Source organism: Vitis riparia, chromosome 16 (genome assembly GCF_004353265.1).
Source record: "Vitis riparia cultivar Riparia Gloire de Montpellier isolate 1030 chromosome 16, EGFV_Vit.rip_1.0, whole genome shotgun sequence".
Classification (NCBI taxonomy): Eukaryota; Viridiplantae; Streptophyta; class Magnoliopsida; order Vitales; family Vitaceae; genus Vitis; species Vitis riparia.
In genome coordinates this window covers 425,553-453,221 of record NC_048446.1, presented here as the reverse complement: position 1 = coordinate 453,221, position 27,669 = coordinate 425,553, and the positions used below count along the sequence as shown (strand labels likewise).

At 35.3% G+C, this 27,669-nt stretch overlaps 3 protein-coding genes across 6 annotated transcripts; 1 reads left to right on the top strand and 2 right to left on the bottom strand.

The window, feature by feature from the left end:
- Positions 1-3,474: 3,474 nt before the first annotated feature.
- LOC117934228 (cytochrome P450 89A2-like) lies at positions 3,475-6,035 on the bottom strand. Of its 4 annotated transcripts, none has more exons than XR_004654448.1 (2): positions 4,327-6,035; positions 3,475-4,241 (listed from the first exon to the last, which is right to left on the bottom strand). XR_004654448.1 is itself a non-coding variant. In XM_034855891.1 (2 exons), exon 1 carries the CDS (start codon positions 6,014-6,016, stop codon positions 4,415-4,417), a length of 1,602 nt encoding a protein of 533 aa, XP_034711782.1. In that variant the 5' UTR covers positions 6,017-6,035; the 3' UTR covers positions 3,475-4,299; positions 4,387-4,414. The 4 variants fall into 4 exon arrangements, 3 of the variants coding, with proteins under 3 accessions (XP_034711782.1, XP_034711783.1, XP_034711784.1); XM_034855891.1 differs by having other exon boundaries at positions 3,475-4,299; positions 4,387-6,035; XM_034855892.1 differs by having other exon boundaries at positions 3,475-3,692; positions 4,414-6,035.
- A 3,112-nt stretch (positions 6,036-9,147) lies between these two features.
- Positions 9,148-10,895, top strand: LOC117933457 (cytochrome P450 89A2-like). Its single transcript, XM_034854826.1, has one exon. It carries the CDS (start codon positions 9,198-9,200, stop codon positions 10,746-10,748), a length of 1,551 nt encoding a protein of 516 aa, XP_034710717.1. The 5' UTR covers positions 9,148-9,197; the 3' UTR covers positions 10,749-10,895.
- Positions 10,896-19,020: 8,125 nt separating this feature from the next.
- LOC117933877 (cytochrome P450 89A2-like) lies at positions 19,021-20,780 on the bottom strand. Its single transcript, XM_034855448.1, has one exon. It carries the CDS (start codon positions 20,778-20,780, stop codon positions 19,182-19,184), a length of 1,599 nt encoding a protein of 532 aa, XP_034711339.1. The 3' UTR covers positions 19,021-19,181.
- Positions 20,781-27,669: the final 6,889 nt, after the last annotated feature.

The window sequence follows — 27,669 nt, the reverse complement described above, 5'->3', positions numbered from 1 at the left end:
CAAATTTATGAAGGTGATCCTTGTGCTTTGATAGTAGTGAAAGCTTCAATTTGTTCATCTTCAAAGGCGAAAAACTTCCTTTGCTTTTGACCTTTCGCTACTATCTATCGTTTGGAGTCCTTGATGACAAAAATAGAGGAGTTAAATTCAAATGAACAGGCATTATCATCAATAAGTTGGCTAATAGATAGTGAATTCTTTTTAAACTTAGGAACAATTAGAATATTTTTAAGGCTAGTTTACCATGTGGAGTATTAAGAGAGGCATTACCAGTATGTGTAATCGGTAAGGTTAATTCATTTCCAACAAGAATGTGATATGTGCTAAAATAAAGTCTTAGAGTTTTAATTTACCTCCTTGGTTTGTCATGTGAGCCATTGCTCTTGAGTCAACATAAAACCTTGAATCATTGTTACCATTTAGGTTCATTACTACTAAATCCTCTTGTGTATTTTTCATTTTAGTGGTATAATCATATCTGTAGTAGCATGTTATGGTTGTATGATTTGTTCTACCACAAATTTGACAACTTTCCTTGTCATAACTTGTTGCTTTATTTGCCCTTTCGAATCATTGTTGAACTTTGATTGAAATCCTGGGTTTGAGGTTTGGTATCATTATTGAAGAGAGGATGACTCAAGTTAGGACCCCATCCACGCCCTCTTCCTCTTACCCCACACATATATCTTCCTCTTCCTCGTTTGAAGAAGGCCTGATTATGATCAATTGATGGTTTCCTTTTGCAAGATAAACCTGTTCAAAATTTTGTAAAGACATGATAAATTGATTAAATGAAAGATAAAGTGGTTTTGATAAAACAACAATTTGAAACTCTTTATATTTGTTTCCAAGTCCTTTTGGGACTTGAAACACTTTATCCACATCTGAAAGAGGTTTTCCAATGGCTGGTAGTTTGTCACAAACTGCCTTGAATTTTCGAATGTATTCATCCAGTGATAAAGTTCCTTTTGTCCAGTTGTAGAGGCTATTTTTTGAGTGGAGCCTCATTATCCTCGGTGTTGGGCAACAACTAGTCATGAATTGTCATCCATATTGAATATTCTGTATCCCTATGGTTTATGGTATCCCTATGATACTTGTGATCTTTGGTTATTCCAATGCCAACTGGGCCGAAAATGTACAGGATAGGAACACTTCAGGAGCATGCTACTTTGTCGATGATTGTTAAGTTGCTTGACTAAGTAAGAAGCAAAACTTGATATCCATGTCCACTATGGAAGTAAAGAAAGTAGTTTCAGGGAGTTGTTGTTAGATGAAGCAAATGCTTAATGATTGTGACATTAAGAGAGGTACTACGAATATTTTCTGTAACAACTCTAGCACGATTAATATTTCCAATAATCCAACTCCAAAGTTTAAGGGATCAAGATGTCATGATACGACTAGTCAAGACTAACCTTATTCAAGCCCAAGTTAGAATGAAGATGTATGTAGACCAAAAAAGAGGTGAAAGGACATATGAAGTGGGAGATATGGTCTTTTTTCATCTATAACCTTATAAACAAACTATTGTATCATTCAAAGGGAATAGGAAGTTGTCTCCTCAATTCTTTGGTCTATATAAGATTATTCAACGAATTTGACAGGTTGCCTACAAATTGGAATTACCAGTAAAGTAAAAAATTCATCTTGTTTTTTACGTTTCTTACTTAAAAAAGAAAATTGGGAAGTCTTACTTCTGACATCGAGTTACTAGCAATGTAAGAAGATGTCTAGTTGCAGCTTGAGCCCATTTTTATCTTAGATAAGTGAAGATGCATTTAAGCTACAAGGCAAATTTCCTTTATTTCAGTCTTGAACAAGGCTTTTATGAAGAAAATGTAATGACCCTTTTAAATTGGGATTTTGGTTTTATTTTGAGTATTTCCGAATAAGCCAAGTTCGGCCATTTTTGTTTGATTTTAATAGAAGGTGACATGGTCGATTTGATTTTTGGTAGTTTTTCTTCTTTAGTAAGATATATATATATATATATATATATATATATATATATATATATATATTTGGCCTTTGTTGATATCCTAAATATCCTTATTGCCAATGTTGATTGGCTGTTGGAGACTTGGAATTGACAGTATAAATGTAGCTTTTCCTAGGTGGCAAACAGATTGGTGGTTAATCCAATAATTAAATCAAACTGAATCAAACTTTTGACTCGAGATATATTCAGCCAAATGTGCTCGGGTTGAGGATTGGTTGATGACATCTGTTGAATTATTTGAAAATTTAAATAATATATAGGTGAAAGAAAATTTCAAGATAATAAGAAAAATTAAAAATAAACATTACATGTCATTTTATTTTAATTTGATATTTTTTTGAAGGCTTAAAAAAATTAATTTTAGTATATAGATGATATAAACTATAAATATTGTCAAAATATGATTGTTGGTTTGAATCAATGAAATTGAATTAAAGATAAAAAAAAACTTGATCCAAACCAAATATGAGTATTAAAAATAATTGTACAAGCCGACCCAATATAGAGTTGGGTTTGAATTGGATCGAGTTAACCCGACCAAATTGCATCCCTAACTTTTCAAAAGATTCACGTGTCCACATAAAAAGAAAAGAAACTACATATTGACCCGAAATTTTCGTATGTACATTAGAGTTCTTCATCAAGAAATTTTGGCATACACCTTAGCTAATTGGAAGTGTTTTTAGTGGAATTATTTCTCTAAGAGTGTTTTTGAAAGAATAATTTATTTTAAGTGTTTTTTTAAGAAATATTATAAATGATTTTTCTAATTTTTAAAATTTTGTCAAATGTTTAATTTTTCTTTAAAAAACATTTTTTTTAATATACCAGAAGTGTTTTATGGAATTAGTGAGAATTGGATTCTTAGTCTACCTCATCCTTAGATGGAAAAAGAATGGATAGATCATGTTGAGTATGAAAAAAGACCATTTTGCAGGACACATCGAAAATTTAAGGGAAGCACCAAAACATATATGTAGTTCAAATCCATGTATTATAATGAAATATCATATTTGAAAGGTGAATCATAATAATGGATTACACTTAAAGGGGGTGAATGAGTGTTGTTGAATTATAAAAAGAAAATTCTCAATAATGATTACTTAATCTTAGAATTTCTCAATGTCAACAAACTTTTCTTCCAATAACTTTTCAACAAAGCATAAAATCTACAAGTAAGTATTACGCACCAACACTCTCTCAACAATTTATAAATGTAATTAACATGCAAATACTTCAACACTCCTCAAAATTAATTCAAAAGAACAATTATTTTCTTCACTGGTTTCAATTTACTACCATATATCATTAACCAAATCGAACAATTTTTTTTTGAAGGTATTACATGGATAATCACACTTATTTCAGCTCATATTTCTTCCATTCAACATATATGCTCAAATAACCAATTATATCAAAAATTGAAAATAAATCAAAGAATATAGTGAGATAAAAAGACAATTGACACCGAATTGTAATGTGGAAAACCTTTAAATAGATAAAAAACCACGGGCCTACAATTAAACGAAAACATCCACTATGAAGAATAAAAATTGAATACAAGGTTTTACCTAATTAAAGCTAACCAATTCTTCCCAGACCACTTGACTAATACCTTTCACATTTAGCTTCTTACATTACTTTTTCGGAGCACACTTGGAGTCCACGCCAAACTCGATCTCGACCTTTTCTTGAATCCATACAAGATGAAAATGAGTTTTTACACAAAGCCAAGAGAATGCGAGATGAATGTTTTAGAAATCAACCCATTTTCTTTTTCAAAAAATCTATTTAAAAAATTTTCTTGGAAAACTTGGATGAGATTTTCTTAATAGGCAAACACTCTCAAAATGGTAAAGAATGAGAAGCTCTTTTTTATGATTACTGTTGTATTTCTTTACCAGAAATGGGAGAAGTTTGTATTTAAAAAGTAAAAGAAACCCTTAATCTAATGACTGAAATTTGATCTTAAAAATAAGCTAGTTAGATCGATTTACCTTTACACTTGGATTAATCTCGAAATAGGGGAATAAAAACTTTTTAATAAAAAACATTTCTTTCAACTTTCTTAACTCTTTTAAAGATGAAAAATAGGCTTAATTTGCTTTATTCAACACACACTCAGTTACAAACCTTGACCTCTTATTAAAGTCTTAATTTTCAAAGGTAAGTAATCCGAAAAGGAATTGAAAAACTGAGTTAGGGACATTTTATCTAGGATTGCCAACTTAGCCAAACACTATGAATTGTGGTGATAGTGAAGTGGCAGTGGTGCAGTGGGGGCCTTCTAAAGCCATCTACTTCTTTATTTATTATTTATATACCACTATGAATTGTGGTGATAGTGAAGTGGTAGTGGTGCAGTGGGGGCCTTCTAAAGCCATCTACTTCTTTATTTATTATTTATTTACCTTATTTCAACCTCGGAGATAAGTGAGCCTGCAATGGATTCTTCATCACTACTGTGAACTCCAGCTTCTCCGATAGATCAACTTCATCTCCCTCCACTGCCTTCCAGTCAAAATTCCACACCAAATTCGCCACAAAATACTCCAAATGCAACATTGCCAACCCATACCCGGGACATATCCTCCTCCCTGCACCAAATGACATCATCTTTATCTCTCTGCTCCCAGTTATATCAAATGCTTCCCCTTCATCTCCATGATCTCCATCTCCATTGTTGTCCAAGAACCTCTCTGGCTTGAACTCCATTGGGTTTTCCCAAATCTTTGGATTCCAATTCAGCTCTGATACTATGAAATTCACAGTTGTGTTCTTGGGTATGTCATACCCTTCAAAGCTTACATCTTCGGTCACTGAATGAGGCAACACAAAGTGTCCTGGAGGATGCCGCCTCAGACCTTCCAAGACCACTGCCTTCAAGTATGGCATCTTCTGCAAATCCTCCTCCTTCACCTCCTCCTCTCCTTCCCCCACAACCCCACTAATCTCCTCGAAAAGCCTGGCCTGAATATGGGGGGACTTCACCAGGTTCGCCATGATCCACTGCAGTGCAGTGGAGGTAGTGTCAGTTCCGGCAGTGAGAAACTCCGAGCACAGCGTCACTATCTCTCCTTCATTAAGCTTCCTCTTCTCCTCCGGCAACTGCAGATCCAACAAAGTATCGACGTACGACAAGACATAGTCCTTTGAGGATGAAGATGAACCCGGGTCGCTGTTGTCTTCTTCTCGTTTGCTTTGCGTTTCCTGCTTTAGCGGCTGTCTGGCTCTTATGTGCGGCAGCAGAATCTCTTCTTGATCTTTGCGCAAATTGAGCAACTCGTCCCACGTTTTTCGAAATAATACCTTCCCTATCCTCGGCAACAAATCTAGCCTATTGAATCGACGGAATTCCAACAACCACCTTCGCTGCATCATCTCAATCTCCTGAATTTGCTTCTCCTCGAGCTTGTCCCCGAAACACATGAACACCAGTAGGCAAAACATGGCGTATTGAAAGTGATCCATCACTCGGACAGGGACAAATCCGTCGGAGTGGCTTCTAAGCCGAGAGACCAGAATCTCCAGCACCCACTTTCGTGCTTGGGAGTAGCTTCTCACCCGGGAAGGGTGGAGAATCTCGGCCATGAGGTTGCGGCGGAGGAGACGCCAGGTCGGGCCATAGGGGCACGAACTGATGTTTCGCTGGTTACTATTCATGACTCTACCGGCCGGACGCGCCTCAGGACGGTCGGAGAAAACGGCTCCGTTTTGCACCAAGGCCTGGTGGGCGAGGGAGTTCTCGGAGATGAAGATGGCCGGGCGAGAGCCGATTCGGAGAGTGAGGATTGGGCCGTACTTGGCGTGTAAATTTCGGAGGGTGGGTTCGAGGTCGGCGAAGGATGTGCCGAGCCAGAGGAGGCTTCCGATGAGAGGAAAGGCGGCGGGTCCTGGTGGGAGATTGAGCTTTGGGAAGAAGAAATCATGGAGAGATTTGAGGAGGGAAGCAATACAGAGTGAGGCGATGAAGAAGAAGACCCATGTCTCCATTTTTTGCCGATCAAAATCCATTGAAAAAGTCTCTGGTTCTGGCTGATATAACTATATATCATCTATCTGGAAGTTTGGGGAATGTTGTGTGGTTAGAAGTAATCACTTATCTTGGATGGTGACAGTGATATTTCTTTTTTTAATTTATTTTATTGGAGTACGTGTTTTTAATTTTTTATTGTTTCTCAAAAAGTAGTCAATCACAACTGTTAGAGTTTATTATTTTAAATAAAAAATTTGTAGAATCACTTCTTACTAAAAATTATATTTATTTTATAAAATATAAAAATTTATAAAAATTATATTTATATTATAAAATATGAGAATTTATAATATTTTAAAAAGAGAGACCTCTACTTAAATACTATTTTAATTTCTTCTTTCTATATTATTTATTTTTATATATTTTACAACATGTTATAAATACCTACCAACATTTGAAGACTTTACTCAATAGAACAAGCAAGAAGATTTATTATCTACATTTAATATGTTTGGATGAAATTTCATGAGAAATACTTTAAAAGCTCCTACATCATTTTCATGATAAGGTACAAAGTTATGTAAAAGAAAAAATAGCTAAAAATTAATAAATGTCAAAACTTATATAGCCACAAGCTATATGTTACAAATTAAAATTATACATAGTTAGAAACTTATTATTTATGACTAAAAGTTATGAAAACAATAATATTAATAATTTTTATACAAACCAAAATTATACATATCTAGAAATTATATAAGTTATGAAAATAACAATATTAATATTATTTTTAAAAATTAAAATTATACATAAAAAAAGCTATGCACTTATTATTTATAATTATAAGTTATAAAAACAGTGATATTAATATTTTTTTATGCTAGTCAAAATCTATGTCAAATTTTCATCTATGATTGAGAAGTATTAAATTCGTAGGATGATGTTTGTAATTTGAATTATTCTTATAGGGAATAGAAATATGAATTTTCCATTTTAATTTCCCCATGCAAAAATATTCTAGCACAATTGGATTGCTATACAATTTTTATTTTCATGAATTTATAATTTTTATTTTCATAAATTTATAATTTTTATTTTTTAAGATTTGCTTAAATCGTTATTTTGTCTCTTATCTTTAGATACATTATGTGAATTTTAATAATCCTTTTTGCTTATTGATAAAATGAAAAGAATGAAAAAAAAAAATGCTAATTTAGACCTCTTAAGAATTTGGGTTTAGTTAGTTGGACCCTAAAATAAAAAAAAATAAAAAAGCATACTATTTATATATTATCTATGTTATTTACTATTTAATTCACAAATGGTGAATTTTATTAGTAAATAAAATAATAAGAGGATAAATTATTTTATAAAGATAAAAATGAAAGAGAAGTGTTTGAATAAGATTGGGCTTAGTTTTTAAACTCTACCCTATTATTCTTTTATAAAAAGGAATTTGACTTGTTTATCTATACCCATGAAGTGTGGTATGACCTATTGTGCAAATTATTATTTTGATGAGACAAATTTTATCACCGGGGAGGAAGTTGATTCTAAGGGAATGACATGAAATTTCTTGGAAATTCTTATAGTTAATTTAATAATTAACTAATATAGCACATAGTAGATACATGCTTAAAGCATAGTAAAATAATTGAAGTAAAAAATAATGTCATAGTAGGACAAGTAGCTATTATAATGACAAATGAATACATGGCTCACTTTAAATATAGTAGATTTGTCGACTCAAATGATGTAAGTTCTTGGAAAAAAAAAATTAAATTTTGATATTCTCCATTAGGTTATAAAATGACTATGGGCTATTGCCAAGACCACCACATCACCTAAACCATTAACATAAGGAACATGAAACTTATCAAACATGCAAAAAAGAAAGTGTTCCCTTAATAAAGCTCTTAAACATAATTACAAGAACGTGTGTACTAAGTTACCAAATGGATATAAATACTTAAGGTTAGTTTTACTATGTTTTTTGATTTTTTTTTTAAAGTTGTTTTTAATTAAGTTAAAGAAAAAAAAATTAGTTTTATAGTATTTTATAAAAATAAGGGTGTTTGACAAGTTATTTTATTTATTTATTTTTATTTTTATTTTAAAAGATATTTATAAAAATATGTGTAATTTTAAAGAAAGATCATATTTGAAAATTTTTTGTATTGGCATTAGATTATGAAGAGAATGATATCATATTCAATTTTATATGTTTTTTATGAGTTTTTTTTTCCATGTTTTCCTTTTGTTTTAAAAAATTATTGAAAACAACTTCCGTTTATTTTCTAAAATTGTTCTCTATTTCATTTTTGTTTTTAAAATCTGTTTAAAGAAAAGAATCTATAAACAGTGTTAGTAATTTTTAAAAATAATTTTCTAATTTTTAAAAATAGAAAACTGTTTTCAAATCACATCATAAATGCTCTTAACTTTTGTTTCTCATTTATTTGATTTTGGCAAATCTATTAACTAATCATTTACTAAATCATTCCGAAGACGGGTTCCTGAAAGTACATAATCCAATTTTGTACAAGCACATGTGTAGACTATATGTTGATGATAAAAGTTCAGAGTTTGTTGGTCCGCATTGCCATGGCTGTAAATCATTACACATTTTGCAAGGACAAACTCATGGTTCAAGAATATTGTGACATTTCTTAGCTGGTCTCCATGAGCACCGTTTCTTCAAATGGGGTCAAGAGCGTAGCTTTACAGATAAACCGATGGATGACCTATCATTTGCCAAAAGTGGAATGGCAGAATTCTAATAATTTGAATGTATTTGGGTCCATTCCACATGCTACCCTTCTTTCAGCTTTGCAGTAGGGAATCTATACATGATTTTTTTCAGCCACATCTGTTTATATGTATATAAAAAGGGGAACCTTGACAGAGACACTTACGAGTTACGAGTGACGACATGTAGGGCAATCAACTCTAGGATCCACACATTGTTCTACTTCTAGCTTGGTCCAAAGTTAGTGTGATAACATCACAGAATTGTTTTGTTTTTTATTCCAATTATGATGATGTGACGATATTGCTTTGTTTGCTTTAATTTGTTGTAGTGCCCGAGATGATAATATTATGATGTTACATCTCTGTTTGCTTTCTCTTCTGTTCTTTACGTGTTTTCATTCCGTTCATATATATCTTCCTTTGGAGAGCCTTTTATTTGAGGTTACATTTGGTTTATTGATCACGAAAATGGAGGTCTGGATCTTCGTCTTTATCTCCATCTCTGTTGCTACTCTCCTTATATCTCTTTCCCATGTAGTCTTCCCAAAACCAAGGCTTCCGCCGGGTCCTATTAGGGTTCCACTGATCGGCAACTTCATATGGTTTGGCATATCGTTCTCAGACGTCGAGTCCACCCTCCGAAACGTACATGATAAATACGGCCCGATCATCGCCCTTCAATTCGGCTCTCGCCTCGCGGTCTTCATCTCCACCAACTCCCTCGCCCACCAAGCTCTAATCCAAAATGGTGCCATATTCTCTGATCGGCCTCATTCCCAGCCTACCTATGCAGTCATCAGCAGAAATGGACATAACGTTAGTTGTGCTCACTATGGCCCAACCTGGCGGCTCCTTCGCCGCAACCTCACCTTAGAAATCCTCCATCCCTCACGCATCAGATTGTACTCCCATGCTCGCAAGTGGGCGTTGGAAATTCTAAAGTCTCGGCTTCAATGCCACTCGGAATCTGTTCCGGTGATGGATCACTTCCTGTATACCATGTTTTGCTTACTGGTTTTCATGTGTTTTGGTTGCAAGCTTGATGAAGGCCATATCCAAGAAATTGGAAGCGTAGTGCATAGACTTACGGCAAGTTTCATTAGCTTCCAGCCACTCAATTTCTGGCCAATGGTGGGAAAAATACTGTTTCGCAAGCGTTGGAGGGAGTTCTTACAGATTTGCAAAGATGAGGAAGAAGTACTGATCCCTCTCATAAGAGGCAGACAAAGGCTTAACCATGACATGCAAAGAAAACAAAAACAAGACAGTAACGATTTGTCTTCCTCCTCAAAGGACTATTTCATTTCGTATGTTGATACATTGCTGGATCTGCAGCTGCCAGATGAGAAGAGGAAACTTAATGAAGGAGAGATAGTGAGTTTATGTTCCGAGTTTCTCGGTGCTGGGACTGATACTACATCAACAGCCCTGCAGTGGATCATGGCAAACCTGGTGAAGTACCCGCATATTCAGGTCAAGCTATTTGAGGAAATAATGGGGGTTGTGGGGGTAGGAGAGAAAGAGGTGAAGGAGGAAGATTTGCAGAAGATGCCATACTTGAAGGCAGTGATCTTGGAAGGTCTGAGACGTCATCCTCCGGGACACTTTGTGAGCCCTCACTCAGTGACCCAAGATGTAGTCTTAGATGGGTATATAATACCCAAGAATACTATTGTGAATTTCATGGTAGCAGAGATAGGTAGGAACCCAAATGTTTGGGAAGATCCAATGGAATTCAAGCCTGAGAGGTTCTTGAATAAAAATGGTGATGGGGATGGAGGCGAAGTATTTGATATAACCGGGAGCAGTGAGATCAAAATGATGCCATTTGGTGCAGGGAGGAGGATGTGTCCTGGTTATGGTCTAGCCATGCTGCATTTGGAGTATTTTGTGGCGAATTTGGTGTGGAGTTTTGAATGGAAGGCTGTAGAGGGAGATGAAGTTGATCTATCAGAGAAGCAGGAGCTCTCAACAGTGATGAAGAATCCACTGAAGGCTCGCCTATCTCCAAGAGATTGAAATAAGATGTGGCTTGTATCTTCATTGTTAGCTTTGTGCCTTTAATTTCCTTTTTTTTTTTTTTTCTCCTCTTGTGTGCAGTATGTAAGTGGCATTATGATGTATTTTTCTATTAGTAAAAGACATTTTGCTTTATGTTAGCACAAAGAGAGCATACAATCGTCCTATTCATATATATAGCAGAAAATTGGATTTATGACATGTAAGATTTAAGCCACTTGGAGTTGAAAAAATAGTGTCAAAATTAATATGAAATTAACTTGACCATTTTTGTAAGTTAAGCTCTTGAATAAAATTGTTAATTAATTAGTAAAAAAAATCCAAATAAATTTAAAATTTATACTAATGGGTATTGTCATGCTGATTTATTATCTCGAGTAAAAACACAAATCTAACTTCTTTTATAAGAAGCTTCTGCCATTAGTTTCATGATCGATTTTAGGTCTATGCATGCCAATTATTGTGATCTTATAAATCATATTCAAAATAATCTCAAGATGACTATCCTTCCTAGTGTAACTAGCTAGATATACTATCAAAGATACATAAGAAACCCTAATGGGTGAGGAAAAATTCAACCATAAGATAAACACATTTTTCTTCAAGATATATGATAGCAATGAATCACACTCATAGCAAACTTTCACTCTCATTTGCTTTTATCCTCAACAATGAAACTGCCACTCTTTTTTCTTAAGTATTACAACCTCAAAAATGGAGGGGACGTATTCTTAAACTATAGTCTATCTTATTTTATTGCAAATGTGAAAGCCACTCTATTATTAACTTTGTATCTTATTTCAACCTAGGAGATATGAGAGCCTGCAATGGATTCTTCATCACTGACATGAACTCTAGGTCCTTATCTGATAGATCAATATCATCTCCATCCACAGCTCTCTTTTCAGCTTTCCAGACCAAATGAAGCATAGCTAAGCCAAACCCTGGACACATCCTTCTTCCTGCACCAAATGGCATCATTTTGATCTCTCTGCTCCCATTTATTTCGAATACTTCTCCAGTCAGAAACCTCTCAAGCCTGAACTCCATTGGATCCTCCCACACCTTTGGGTTCCAACCTATATATGCTCTGTAATACCCGAGTTTTAAGGACATGTCAAATTCTAGGAGCATAAAGTATTTCATAAAATTGTGGGTCAAATGGTCAAAAAGAGTGGTAAAGATTTACGTGTTAGTATCTAATTGAAAGAAATTTTGTAAAAGTTGATCAAAAGTTAATAGTTTAAAAAATTTGTTATGTCGTATGTAAGGAGTGGAAATTTCAAAAAAATTGAGATTAAGTTTTGAAAATTTGAAGAAGTAAAACTTGATATCCTTGTCCATTGTAGAAGCGAAGTATATAGTCATTGGGAGTTGTTGTACCCAACTCCTTTAGAGGAAACAAATGCTTAGTGACTATGACATTAAGCAAGGTACTATGAATATTTTTTGAGATAACTCCTATGCGATGAATATTTCCCAAAATCAAACTCCATAATTTAAGGGATTGGATGTCATGATATGACTACTCAAAACTAATCTTATTCAAGCCCAAACTAGAATGAAGATGTATGTAGATAAAAAAAGATGTGAAAGGACATTAGAAGTGGGAGATATGATCTTCTTTCATCTACAACCTTATAAACAAAATACTATGTCATTCTAAGGGAATAGGAAGTCGTCTCTTCAATTCTTTGGTCATATAAGATTATTCAATGAATTTGACAGGTTACCTACAAATTGAATTATCAACTGTTAGAAATACTGAAAGATTGTATTGTATTTCCTAGGAGAAAGAATATACATCAGTGCCTTTATATAGGAGGCATATGTGTGTGGTACAAGTAAGTACAAGTAACCTAATTGGGCCTAAAGCCCATAACATAATATACCCATATAATATACCCATAATATACATTAACAGCCCCCCTCAAACTCAAGGTGGATGTGAGACCAACTTGAGGTTGTCAATTAAATCACGAGTGCGTCTTGTAGGAAGTGACTTGGTGAAGATATCTGCAAGCTGATCTTTGGAGGAGACGGAGAAAAGCTTAAGAGCACCATGGACAAGATGATAACGGATAAAATGACAATCAATCTCGATGTGTTTAGTCCGTTCATGAAAGACATCATTGTGAGCAATATGAATGGCACTCTGGTTGTCACAATAAAGGGGAGTAGCAGAGGAGGTGGACACACCCAAATCCTTAAGAAGCCATCTTAGCCAAAGGAGCTCAGATGTGGTATCAGCAAGGGCACGATATTCTACTTCAGTACTGGAGCGGGCCACAAAAGTTTGTTTCTTACTTCTCCAAGAAATCAAAGAAGAACCAAGAAGGAAGCAGTAACCTGTAGTGGACCTGCGATCAGTAGGATCTCCTGCCCAATCAGCATCAAAGAATGCACGGAGTACAAGAGGAGATTGAGCTGAGTAGAAAAGGCCATGAAAAATGGTACCTTCAGGTATCGAAGAATGCGCAGAACAGTAGCATAATGAGTTGATCGTGGAGCAGACAAATACTGGCTCACCTGATGAACAACATAGGAGATGTCTGGACGAGTAACTGTGAGATAAACTAAGCTGCCAACCAATCGTCTGTAAAGAGAAGGATTGGACAATGGTTTCCCCCCGGAGGGTGTCAGATGCGCATTAAGTTCGACTGGAGTGTCAACATTCTTACTGTCAGTGAGTCCGGCTTGAGACAGCAGATCAGAAGCATACTTGGCTTGAGTAATATAAAGACCATCTGTGGAATGAGTAATTTCAAGACCCAGGAAATAGCTGAGATGTCCAAGATCTTTCATCTCAAACTGCTGACTGAGAAAATCCTTGAGTTCTTGAATGCCACTAAGGTCATTACCAGTTATGATCATATCATCCACATATAGAAGAAGCAAAATAGTGCCTTTATCAGTACGACGAAGAAATAAGGCAGAATCATACGGATTGGCAGTGTAACCCAAGCGAAAAATAGTGGAGCTGAACTTGGCAAACCAAACTCGTGGGGCTTGTTTAAGACCATAAAGTGCACGTCGAAGATGACAAACCTTGTTTGATTCAACAGAGAGACCAGGAGGAGGTTGCATATAGACTGCTTCACTCAGATCCCCATTAAGGAAGACATTTTTAACATCCATCTGAAAAAGGTCCCATTGACGACCAGCAGCAACAGCTAAGAGAGCACGAACAGATGAGATACGAGCAACTGGAGCAAAAGTCTCTTCATAATCAATCCCATATTCCTGTGTAAAGCCTTTGGCAACAAGACGAGCCTTGTAGCGCTCAACGGATCCATCAGAGCGAGTCTTGATCTTATAGATCCACTTACAACCAACCACAGACTGTCTAGGAGGGAGAGGAACCAGGTCCCAAGTATGGTTTTTGGTTAATGCATCAAGTTCCTCTTTCATAGCAATCTGCCATAAAGGGTCAGTAGAGGCCTCACGATAGGTTTGAGGCTCGTGAAGTGTAGCAAGGGCAGTGTAACAATGATAGTCAAGTAGGTGTGGAGGAATGGATCTTGCCCGGATTGAGTGGCGAGGTGGAATGTCTTGTGGAGGATCTTCAGGCAAAGTAGGAGCAGGGGACCCAGTCTCAAAGTGGGGTAGCTCGTCATCAATCTGTTCATCTGCAACCTGTCTAAGAGAAGCATCAAAAATATCTGGAGAGAAGTCCAAAGGAGGATCAAAAGTATTTGTAGAAGGAACAAGAGACTCATCTGGAAAGATTTCTAAAACAGAGGAGTTAGTCAAGGAAGAACGAAAGTGAGAGAGTTCAACAAACAATCGATGTTCCCAAAAGATAACATTACGAGAAACACGAAGACGATGAGAGACAGGATCATAACACCTATACCCTTTTTGAGTTTCACCATAACTAAGGAAACAACAGAGTCTAGAGCGAGGCTCAAGTTTGTTGTGCTCATGAGACTGAAGAAGAACAAAACAAGCAAATCCAAATGAGCGAAGGTGATGATAGACAGGGGGTGACCCAAAGAGACGCTCATACAGAGTCTGATTATGGATGACAGCACTTGGAATACGGTTAATTGCATGAACAGCATGAAGAGCCGCTTCACCCCAAAATGGGGTAGGAATTTTGGCAGAAAGAAGCAGAGCACGAACAGTGTCAAGAATATGAAGAAGTTTTCTTTCGGCTCGACCATTTTGCTGAGAGGTACCTGGACAAGTTAGATGATGTACAGTGCCATAGGAATGTAACAGAGCTTGAAACGCATGTTGAGTATATTCAAGAGCATTATCAAATCGAAAAGTTTTGATACGTTTGGAGAATTGTGTTTCAATCATTTTTGCAAAATTGCTATATATTGATAAAATTTCGGAACGAGATTTCATAGGGAAAATCCAACTATAACGAGAATAATCATCAATAAAAACAACAAAGTATCGAGATCCACCAATACTAGCAACAGGAGAAGGTCCCCAAACATCAGAACAAATTAACTCAAAAATACTATTAGAAATGGATTCACTGTTATTAAAAGGCAAAGCTGGCTGTTTTCCTAACTGACAAGAAGTACAATAAAAAATGTCTTTAGACACAGAACCCAACAGACCCTTAGACACTAACTGCTGTACCCGAGAAGATGATGCATGACCAAGACGAGAATGCCAAAGTGCAAGAGAAGGTAAGGAAGAAACTGCAGCAGCTGTAGTAGCAATAGAAACAGGAGCAACAGGTGGAAGATGAAGATTGCTCACGAGAAACATATGCCTAACTCTAGGATCGGTCCCAAGCTCCTGTCCCGTTCTCGGATCCTGCACAATACACCCAGAATAGTAAAAAATAAGGCGATAACCTAGTTCAGCTAATTGTCCCACAGAACACAAATTATAGGATAGGTCAGGAACATGGAAGACTCCAGGAACTGAAAGATTAGAGGTTGAAACAAAACCTAGACTATTCCCATGCATGGTGGAACCATCAGCTATATGAATATTTAGAGGATGTGGTGCAGGGTCAAGTTTGGAGAATTACCAGGTAGAACAGATAAGGCAGTGGAAAGAGATGCATTACCAGCCATACGAACAACCTGAGCTATGATCTCCTGTAGTTCAGTGGAGGAGAGGTTGATAGTAGATCCAGAAGACTTGGACTCAACTGAGGTGGAAGCCATTGGTGGAGTAGGCTCAATATTAGCAACAGCAGCAGTAGATTTGTTACGACGGTAACAAGTCTCAATGGTGTAGCCAGGACGCTTGCAATAGTTGCAGAACTTTTTGTTGGTTTGCTTGCGACGATTGCTAGAGCCATAAGAATCACCTGATTGCTGGGGTTGCTCTATGAGTGGAGTAGATGGAGTAATAGCCAAAACATTGAGCTTATTCTGGGCTTGAAGGGTTGCAAGACGAGCTTCTTCTCTAACCAACTCATTTACAGCAGTATCAAGAGAGGGAACAGGACTGCGATTGAGTAGCTGACCACGAATGGGCTCAAAGTCCTTGTGAAGTGACATCAAGAATTCATAGAGGCGAAATTCATCTCTAATGGAAGCATATTGCTGAGCATCTTTTGAGCATGTCCAAGTTGGATCAGAAAGGTCAATTTGGTCCCAAATAAAGCGAAGCTGATCATAATAGTCATTGATGGATTGCCCTGGTTCTTGCCTGAGTTGATGTAATTCAACCACTAACTGATATTTCAGGGATCCATGAGTAGTGGAGTACCTTTTGGCCAACATATCCCATGCAGATTTTGCATCATCAAAGCTGCCCATCAGATTGGAGATAGAGGGAATGGAAGTGTTTCGAATCCATGTGAGGATCATGTGGTTATGACTATCCCATTCAATCATGCGATTAAGAAAAACAACATCTCCTTCACTTGCTCCCTTGACAGGAATAGTCATTGCACCAGTACAATAATGCCAGAGCATGCGACCCTTAAGAAAACTGCGCATAGCTTGAGACCAAGATAAGTAATTTTTATTTCCCTCCAATACAGTATTGATGGGCCGAGAAAGAAAAATATCATTTTTATCCATTTAGAGACACAATATGCAAAAACAGACTGCAAAAGTGAAATCTACGCGAAAAACTGGGTAAGGAGAACCTGGTCAACCTTGGAAAAGTCAACGACCAACACTGGTCAAAGTCAACGGCCAATAGTCAACGGTCAACGCTGGTCAACGGATGACGTGGAGATGATGTCAGCTAGGGCTAGCATGGCACCGACATGTCAGCAGTGGTGACGTAGCTAGGGCTGATGTGGCAGAGAGGATGACGTACGAGCTTCGATGGCGACGAGGTTTCCACGAATGTGTAGATCGGCGCTGGACGATCTCAGTGGTACCGTCAAAATTGAAATCGGAGCAATATTCGCAGCAGTGATGCGAAAAACAGTGATCTTGTGCGGTGCGAAACTCCTTAAGGACGGTGGCTGCAGGTCCGGAACCTAAGGACGACGCCTGGATGGCGTCGGAGGTTCAACGGCAAAAGGCTGCGGCGGCAGTTGTGATTGGCGGAAGCGTTAAAAAGAAAGGAAGTCACACTAATGAAGACAGACTGCTAAGAAAGGGTCAGAGCAGTGACTCTGATACCATGCTAGAAATACTGAAAGATTGTATAGGAGAAAGAATATACATCAGTGCCTTTATATAGGAGGCATATGTGTGTGGTACAAGTAAGTACAAGTAACCTAACTGGGCCTAAAGCCCATAACATAATATACCCATATAATATACCCATAATATACATTAACATCAACAAATTAAAAAATTCATCATATCTTTCATGTTTCTTGCTTAAAGAAAAAAAATTGGGAAGTCAATCACTCCTCCCATTGAGTTACCAGCAACGCAAGAAGATGTCCAGTTGTAACTTGAGCCCTTTTTTGTCTTGGATAAGAGAGGATGCATTTAAGCTACAAAATAAATTTCCTTTATATCAGGACAAGGCTAATAAGGGGCAGGAAATAAATTTAATAAATTTCCTTTATATTAAATTGGGAATTTTGATTTTATTTTGGGTATTTCTGAATAACCAAAGTTTGGTATATTATTGCTTGATTTTATTATGTGATTTATGTTTATTTTATTTTATTTCGTGATTTATGCTTTGCTCAGTAAATAGCTCTTAGGTATAAGGGGGACTGGTTCCTTCTGTAAGAGTTATCAAAAAGTAAAACTTTGTGCTTTTTAATTCTTTCTTACTGTTGCACAAGCTCTGCGAAGGATTTAAAGAGCCATAGGAAGTTCCCCACTAAAGGAACCGTGGTGGGTCCTAGTGGGGGGTTTCAGTTTTGGAAATATGAAATCACATAGAGACTCGAGTAAAGCGGAAACACAGAGGGAGATGATGATGCTGAAGACCCATGTCTCCATCTTTGCTATGACATCCAATCCAATCTCCCAGAATGAAGAAGAAGATGATCTGCTCTGGGTTGTGCTACTGTCGCCATCTGCATTAGATACATGGGTTGGTTGGTATAAAATTTCATAGAATGTGACGTGCACCAGATACATTGGGTGGTTGGAATAAATTTAATAGAAGGTGACGTGGTTGCTTTTTGGTAGTTTTCTTCTTTAGTAAGATATATATATATTTTTTCAAACGTAGACCTAAGAAATAATGGCAAACACACGTGACATATTTTTCTATATATATATATATTATCAATTTCATATTATATATTTTGCTTTCAATAGAATTATTTAAAAAGAATCATTTATTTTAAGTGTGTTTTTAGGAAATATTATAAATATTTTTTAAAAAATATTTTAAAAATTTTATCAACTATTTAATTTTTCTTTAAAAATATTTTTTTATATATCAAAAATACTTTTTAGAATTAATATGAATTGAAGTCTTAGAATTGGTTTTATAGTGATTCTAGAAAACGTTTTTAATATTTTTAATACTTAAAATTTTGTATGATTCAAGTATTAAAAATGTTATAAATACTTTTTAAAATTACTTTCAAATATATTTTTAGGCTGCCTTTGATAGTGATTTTGATAAATATTTCTAGTCTTCTTAATATTTAAAAATAAATTTTTTTAAGTATTAAAGAGGTTTTAAACACGTTTTAAAATAACTGTAACCCGCTCTTAATCTACCTTGAATGAAAAGCAAAATGAAAATATCATATGGACTACGATTATTTCTTCATTAACTAAAACTCCCCGGCCCTGTCCGAAAGTTATTTGCGGTACGACAAGGGTTCTTTTGTTGTCAACCAAGACGTAGAAACAAATAAAGATAACCCACTCTCTTAACAATTTTGCAGACACATCGAGCCAACAGTCCCTTTAATATTCTGCATATATATGTTATAGACTTATAGTACATGTAATTCAAATCCATACATTATACTGAAATACCATATGAATTATGGTGATAATGAAGTAATAGTGGTGCAGTGAGGATCTTCTAAAGACCTACTTCTTTATTTATTTATTTTCGATTTTTACCCTATTTCAACCTTGGAGATAAGCGAGCCTGCAATGGATTCTTCATTACTACTGTGAACTCCAGCTTCTCAGATAGATCAACTTCATCTCCCTCCACTGCCTTCCATTCAAAATTCCACACCAAATTCCCCACAAAATACTCCAAAAGCAGCATTGCCAACCCATACCCGGGACATATCCTCCTCCCTGCACCAAATGGCATCATCTTTATCTCTCTGCTCCCAGTTATGTCAAATGCTTCCCCTTCAACTCCACGGTCTCCATCTCCATTGTTGTTCAAGAACCTCTCTGGCTTGAACTCCATTGGGTTTTCCCAAATCGTTGGGTTCCAATTCATCTCTGGTATCATGAAATTCACAGTTGCGTTCTTGGGTATGTCATACCCTTCAAAGCTTACATCTTGGCTCACTGAATGAGGCAACACAAAGTGTCCCGGAGGATGCCGCCTCAAACCTTCCAATACCACTGCCTTCAAGTATGGCATCTTCAGCAAATCCTCCTCCTTCACCTCCTCCTCTTCTTCGCCCAGAACCCCACTAATCTCCTCGAAAAGCCTGGCCTGAATATGGGGGGACTTCACCAGGTTCGCCATGATCCACTGCAGTGCAGTGGAGGTAGTGTCAGTTCCGGCACTGAGAAACTCCGAGCACAGCGTCACCATCTCTCCTTCATTAAGCTTCCTCTTCTCTTCCGGCAACTGCAGATCCAGCAAAGTATCGACGTACGACAAGACATAGTCCTTTGAGGATGAAGATGAAACCGGGTTGCCATTGTCTTCTTCTCGTTTGCTTTGCGTTTCCTGCTTTAACCACTGTCTGGCTCTTATGTGCGGCAGCAGAATCGCATCTTGATCCTTGCGCAAATTGAGCAACTCCTCCCACCTTTTTCGAAATAATACCTTACCCATCCTCGGCAACAAATCGAGCCTATTGAATCGACGGAACCCCAACAACAACCTTCGATGAATCATCTCAATCTCCTGAATTTGCTTCTCGTCGAGCTTGTCCCCGAAACACATGAGCACCAGTAGGCAAAACATGGCATATTGAAAGTGATCCATTACTCGGACGGGGGCAAATCCGTCGGAGTGGCTTCTAAGCCGAGAGACCAGAATATCCAGCACCCACTTCCGTGCGTTGGAGTAGCTTCTCACCCGGGAAGGGTGGAGAATCTCGGCCGTGAGGTTGCGGCGTAGGAGACGCCAGGTCGGGCCATAGGGACAGGAATTGATGTTTCGCTGGTTACTGCTCATGACTCTACTGGCCGGAAGAGCCGCAGGACGGTCGGAGAAAACGGCTCCGTTTTGCACCAAGGCCTGATGGGCGAGGGAGTTGGAGGAGATGAAGATGGCCGGGCGAGAGCGGATTCGGACAGTGAAGATTGGGCCGTACTTGGCGTGTAAATTTCGGAGGATGGGTTCGAGTTCGGAGAAGGATGTGCCGAGCCAGAGGAGGTTTCCGATGAGAGGAAAGGCGGCGGGTCCTGGTGGGAGATTGATCTTTGGGAAGAAGAAATCATGGAGAGATTTGAGGAGAGAAGCAATACAAAGGGAGACGATGAAGAGGAAGACCCATATCAAGAGGAAGACCCATATCTCCATTTCTTGCTGATCAAAATCCATTGAAAGGGTCTCTGGCTCTGGCTGTTATAACTATGTATTATCTGAGAAGTAAATATTGTGTGGTGGCGGAGATACGTAATCACTTGAAGGTGAGAGTGAGAGAGAAGTAATCACTTGAAGGTGACAGTGAGGGAGATATAAAAGTATCGGTCGTGATATTTATTTATTTATTTTTTTATTGGAGTGTTTTTGTTTAGGAAAATTCTAGGCACCTCTTGGTTACCACCGAAAAGTTTTTCCAACCCATTGGAGGTTCAAGATTACATCTTGCTCATCCGTTCTAAATTTGAAATAAAAATTCTACTTACTCAATTAAGGGAAGAACCAGTTGAGGTCTTTTTTCTTCCCACTTATCAACAATTTTGAGTTTAAATAAAATAAATATGAGATAAAAATATAATTAAATAAAATAAAAATAAAAATAATGTAAAATTTGAAAACATATTTGTTAACAAAAAAAATCATCATATATCTTAATTACATTATTTTATTTTTAACAAATTATTAAACATTTAAATTCAATATAAAAATGAATATGGTAATATTTTAATATGAAATGAGTATTTTCATTAAAATTCAACATTTTGATAATCATATGTAAAACTTAGGTAATTAGATTGTTTTAATTTTTTTCCGTACTCTCCAAATTTTACATTTTTTGAATTTAAGGTTTTTAAAGTTAAATTATCATAAAATAAATTACTAATACTCTTTTGAGTTATTAAAAATCAATATGAAAAATGTGATGAAAGTACTAAATATGTATTTATCACATTTTTCATATCGTTCTCATATTTTTCGTACCCTAAATTATTTATATTTTTAAAAATTCATATTTACTTTTTAACTTGAAATAACAATAACATAGTTTAATAATATTATTTTGAGTTATTATTGATAGAATTGTTACAAAAAAAAAAAAAAATTAAAAAAATTTTAAATTGGAAATAATGTAAATTATCCTAAAAAAAAATTAGAAAATTAAAACACTAAAAAATTATAGAGGATACAAAAAATGTGAGAAAAGGTATGAAGATTATGAGAAATTCTCACATTCTTCATATCCTACATCACATTCTCCATAGCCTGAAATTTAACAATTTTTCGATTTTTTTCCACTTAAAAATATAAATAATATTGTTTATTGATACTAATCAAGCTTAGAAATGATGAAAATTATTTTTAAAAAAATTCAAACACTAAGTAATTGTAGAATGTACGAATAGTGTGAGGAATAGTACAAAGAATGTGAGGAATCTTCACATTCTTAGCACCCTTCGTCATATTCTCTTTACCCTCGAAAATTTTACAAATTTTCAAACTTTTAAATTTTTTTTCCACATGGAAATACAATAATATTATTTATTGATACTAATTAAGCTTAGAAATGATGGAAATTACTCTTAAAAGAAATTAAAAAATTACTCTTAAAGAAATTATGGAAGTTCGTACCCTCTCTTACAAAGTTCATACATTCTATTAGAAAGTTCGTACAATCTCTTAAAAAGTTCGTACCATATCTTACAAAGTTCGTATCCTTTATTAGAAAGTTCGTACCATGTCTTACAAAGTTCGTACTATCTCTTAAAAAGTTCGTACAATATCTTACAAAGTTTGTACCATCTCTTAGAAAGTTCGTACACTGTCTTACAAAGTTCGTACAATCTCTTACAAAGTTCGTACCCTATCTTAGAAAGTTCGTACCATCTCTTACAAAGTTTCTAACACATCTTTGAAAGTTCGTACCATCTCTTAGATAGTTCGTATCATTTCTTAGAAAGTTCGTACCATCTCTTACAAAGTTCGTACTCTCTTTTACAAAGTTCGTACCTTGTCTTACAAAGTTCGTACCATCGCTTACAAAGTTCGTATACTATCTTATAAAGTTCGTACCATCTCTTAGAAAGTTCATACCTTATCTTACAAAGTTCGTACACTCTCTTAGAAAGTTCGTGCCCTATCTTAGAAAGTCCGTACCCTGTCTTAGAAAGTTCGTACCATCTCTTAGAAAGTTTGTACCTTGTCTTACAAAGTTCGTACCATGTCTTACAAAGTTCGTACAATCTCTTAGAAAGTTCGTACAATCTTTTACAAAGTTCGTACCCTCTCTTAGAAAGTTCGTACCATCTCTTAGAAAGTTCGTACACTCTCTTAGAAAGTTCATATCATCTCTTAGAAAGTTCGTACCATATCTTATAAAGTTTGTATCCTCTTTTAGAAAGTTTGTACCCTGTCTTAGAAAGTTCGTACCATGTCTTACAAAGTTCGTACCATCTCTTAGAAAGTTCGTACCCTCTCTTCGAAAGTTCGTACACTCTCTTAGAAAGTTCATACCATCTCTTACAAAGTTCGTACAATCTCTTATAAAATTCATATCTTCTCTTAGAAAGTTCGTACCCCTCTCTTAGAAAGTTTGTACCTCTCTCTTAGAAAGTTCGGACTCTCTCTTAGAAAGTTTGTACCATCTCTTAAAAAGTTCGTGCCCTCTTTTGCAAAGTTCGTACTCTCTCTTACAAAGTTCGTACCATCTCTTAGAAAGTAAGTACACTGTCTTACAAAGTTTGTACCCTCTCTTAGAAAGTTCGTACACTTTCTTAGAAAGTTCGTACCCTATTTTAGAAAGTCTGTACCCTCTCTTAGAAAGTTCGTACCATATCTTACAAAGTTCGTACCCTCTTTTACAATGTTCGTACAATCTTTTAGAAAGTTCGTACAATCTCTTAGAAATTTTGTATCATCTTTTACAAAATATTGATGATAATTTCATAACAAATGACTAAATGCTCTCAATTTGATTAATAATAACTCAAAAAAAAATTAAAAAATCTAGATGTTATAAATCATTATATATTTAAATGTCATTTAACATGACATTTCTACCTACAATAGTTATATGTAAATGGAAAAAAAATAAAACAAATGTTACCTTTTAACACTTGTAATCACTTGACATCCTTCGTATAATGTCTTCTTCAAGACATATAAAGCTTTATCTTCAAATTTAATCTATGAACAAAAAAAAAAATTATATAAAAATATTAATAACAATTTGATAACAAAATTTTATAATAAACTCATAAAAATATTCTAAAATCGTTATTTAACATCACATTTCTTCCTACAACAATTATATTTGGATAAAAAAAAATATCAAATATTACCTTTGACACTAGTAATCACTTGAAATCCTTCATCTTCTTCATATAATACAAAATTTAAATTTTCTCTCTAAAAAAGTTTTAAACTTGATCTTGAAATTTGATTAATCAAAATACATCTTACATATTTTGTAATTTGGTAGTTGAAATTATTTAATTTTCATATTAAATTACTATCCCTTTTTGTTATATATGAATAATGAGAGTATAAGAGTAGTTGGTAGGATTTTTTTTTTAGATAGAGTTAGGTAATGTATTAAATAACAAATTATATTTGATATTTAATAATAAATTATAAAAAAGTTGTAATATTTAGATATATATGAAATGCATGTGATTATTTCTCACTAACAAGTCATCTTTACCGTTTGATAAGTTTTTATAAATTTTTTAATGATATGTATTTTACACATGTCATTTTATTATTGGGGTCAAATGTGGGTAGGTACTTCCAAAATGAAGAGTGGGTACCAAAGAACAACCCTTTTGTTTATATACTTATTTTTATTTTTTATTTTTATGAAATGAGACTATGAAATATAATATTTACAAAAAAGATGAGTCACCTTCAAAACTAAACTTCATAATAATTTTAGAAAAATTTGATCATCAAATGATTGATTTTAAATTATAAATACTTTTTTTTTTTAACTAAACTAAATATGACTATATTCATAAATGTTGAGATTGTGAGATAACTTTCAAATATCTTGCATTAATAATAAAATAGATCTAGGAATATTACTCTTTTTATTATTACAATCTACAATTATTCTCGAGTCACGCTCAATCTCTAGGTTTAAGAATCTATTGTTCTTGACAACTAACATATCATTTCTTAAAGTTATATATTATGTGATAATTATTAAAACATTACCTATATGTCTGATTGCAACCATTTTTATAGTACCATTAGAGTCTCTAACTAATTTGAATGAATTTGGTTCATTAATGGAGAAATGATCATGGTAAAGAGTCCTCTCTGATATACATTTGGTTCGAAGAGGATGTGATTTTGATCCTGTTGGGTCCATTCCACATGCTGCTAGCGTGGGCAGGAAAAAGGGACATGAAACCCTATTCTCTCAATTTTGCGGTAGGGAATGATTGATTTTCTTCAACCACATCTGCTTATAAGTATATAAATAGAAAGAAGGAATCTGAAGAGAGTCACTTAAACGGCAGGTAGGGCATTCAGCTCTAGGAACCACACATGATCTACTTCTAGCAATGTCCAAAGTTAGTGTGGTAATAAATCTTACAGATTTATTCTATTTATGGTAATGTGATATTGTTTTTGTTGCTTTTGTTGTTCCCTCCGACATGATAATATTGTGATATTACATCAATATCACTGTGTGTTCTCTCTTATCTTCACACTTGCTTTCTAAGAAAAATGGAGATCTGGATCTTCATCTTCATCTCCATCTGTATTGCTAGTCTCCTTATGTCTCTTTCCCATGTCATCTTCCCAAAATCAAGGCTTCCTTAGGGTTCCACTGATCAGCAACTTCGTATAGTTTGGTAAATCATTCTCAGACTTCGAGTCCACCCTTGGAAACCTACATTATAAGTTTAAATGTATTTTGCAGTTATAACAAATATTGTGTAGTTATTTTATGCATTTGTAATACTTTAAATATAAATGTTTTATAAATAAATTTATTGCTTAAAATTAATGAAAATAAATGAGTTAAAATCAATAACAATAAAAAAAATAGTTAAAATTAATAAGGGTAAATGTGTTAATTCAATCATTTAGAATAAATTTTAAATTAATTTTATCAGATAACTTCGTTAAAGTGAAAATAAAGTACTAGGTTTTAGGATGTTGGGTAAAACTGCTCCTTACAAGGAAGAAAACCCGAGGTTCATGAGATGATATAAGATGGACCTGAAAAGTCGTTGTTCTCCATTATTGATTGATGGACTTGGTGCAGTGGTGGCCTCCTTAAGCCATCTACTTTGACCTTATTTCAACCTTGGAGATAAGTGAGCCTGCAATGGATTCTTCATCACTATTGTGAACTCCTGCTTCTCTGATAGATCAACTTCATCTCCCTCCACAGCCTTCCATTCGAAACTCCATACCAAATTAGCCACAAAATACTCCAGATGCAGCATTGCTCAGCCAAGCCCAGGACATATCCTCCTTCCTGCACCAAACGGCATCGTCTTAAACTCCATTGGATCTTCCCATTTATTGGGGTTCCAACCCATCTCTGATACCATGAATTGAGAGAAGCATTCTTAGGTATAACATACCCTTCAAAGGTAATATCTTGGGTGAATGAATGAGGCAACACAAAGTGTCCCAACGGGTGTTCATATTTTCAGAGGTAATAATTAAGACCAGTTAAATCAAATTCCCAAGAGTTCTCTCCTCTGTGCTTTCTCATTCTCTATTCTGCCTTCAGAGACTTCTCTCTCTGTTCTGCTACATATCCCTGCCTGTTCGTAGATCATAGAAAGACTTTAGGAAAGCAGCAACACAGAGGGAGATGATGATGGTGAAGACCCATGTCTCCATTTCAGTTCTCAAATCCAATCCAGTCTCTAAAATGAAGAAGAACAGGCTCTACTTCAGGGTTGTGCTACTGCTATGTATCTGCATTAGAATTTAGATATATTGGGTTGTTGGGCTCTTTTTCTTTCCTAACGAATCTTGTCATTAATTTTTTCAGACATGTAGCCTATTTTTCTACACATCAATTCCAGATTACATATAAGGTAGTAGCCTATGTTGTTTTTTGCCTCCTAAATATCCTTGTGCCCATGTTGATTGGTTAAATTCTGTAGATTCAAAACCAGTGTGCGCTTCAGTGATCCACGGAGTTCTTCGTTTTTTACCCACAAGTGTGGCAACATCGAAGGCCTGGATTTTCTATTCAAGTTTGCATTATCACTTGTGCTGCCAGATAGGTAATAAACCCCATCAGGATAATGGTTGGCAGGGTTGAGGGTTGGTGGTTAACCCAAATCAAACACAAATCAAGAGCCCGAATTCAACATAATTTTTTATATTTAATCCGAGGTATTCAATTCAAGTTCAATCCAATATCATTTATCCAATCTCAAATTTTGTTGGAGACATAGATTGCAAGATGTGAGATGAACTTAAAGGATGAGGATTGGTTCATACTTACCATGTAGGTTTGGCGTTCAAACTTTGAGAACAATTTTAGATTGTCCTACTAAGTTGATCACCAATATCGAAAAGCGGCTTAGTTATTAAAAATCATTCTATTTAATACTAATTATCAAAAATGTTTTTGGAAGTCCATCTGTTTTCTATTCTAAAAATAAGTTTGAAGAATACTTCCCAATTAAACCATTAGTTTTGAGAAGAGTAACCATGGGCGAGGGAGATGAGGATGGAGACCCATATCTTAACCACTATATTCTAATCTCTTGACATGAAAATCAATTATTGCTTTCTTCTAATGATGCATGGCTAGTGATGATAGTGCGGCAAAAAAATTATACGAAATCATACATGCAGACATGAGATTTCGTTTTTGTTCTTTTAGTTGTAGAGTTTGATTATGGTCTACTAATCAATGCTCACATCGGGCAACATTCTAATTAAGAAAACTGATAATTGATTTTTTTTTTTAACAGACTCCGCACTAGGCAACGTGAGTGGGGGCAATGTTCCATAATATAATTGATAAGGCAAGCAAGCTATCGAAAAGCAAACTGTACGAGCA

What these genes read in the sequence shown, in the direction of transcription:
- LOC117934228 (XM_034855891.1), bottom strand. Translation starts at nt 6,016, where the DNA reads ATGGATTTTGATCGGCAAAAAATGGAGACATGGGTCTTCTTCTTCATC.
- LOC117933457 (XM_034854826.1), top strand. Translation starts at nt 9,198, where the DNA reads ATGGAGGTCTGGATCTTCGTCTTTATCTCCATCTCTGTTGCTACTCTC.
- LOC117933877 (XM_034855448.1), bottom strand. Translation starts at nt 20,780, where the DNA reads ATGGAGATATGGGTCTTCCTCTTGATATGGGTCTTCCTCTTCATCGTC.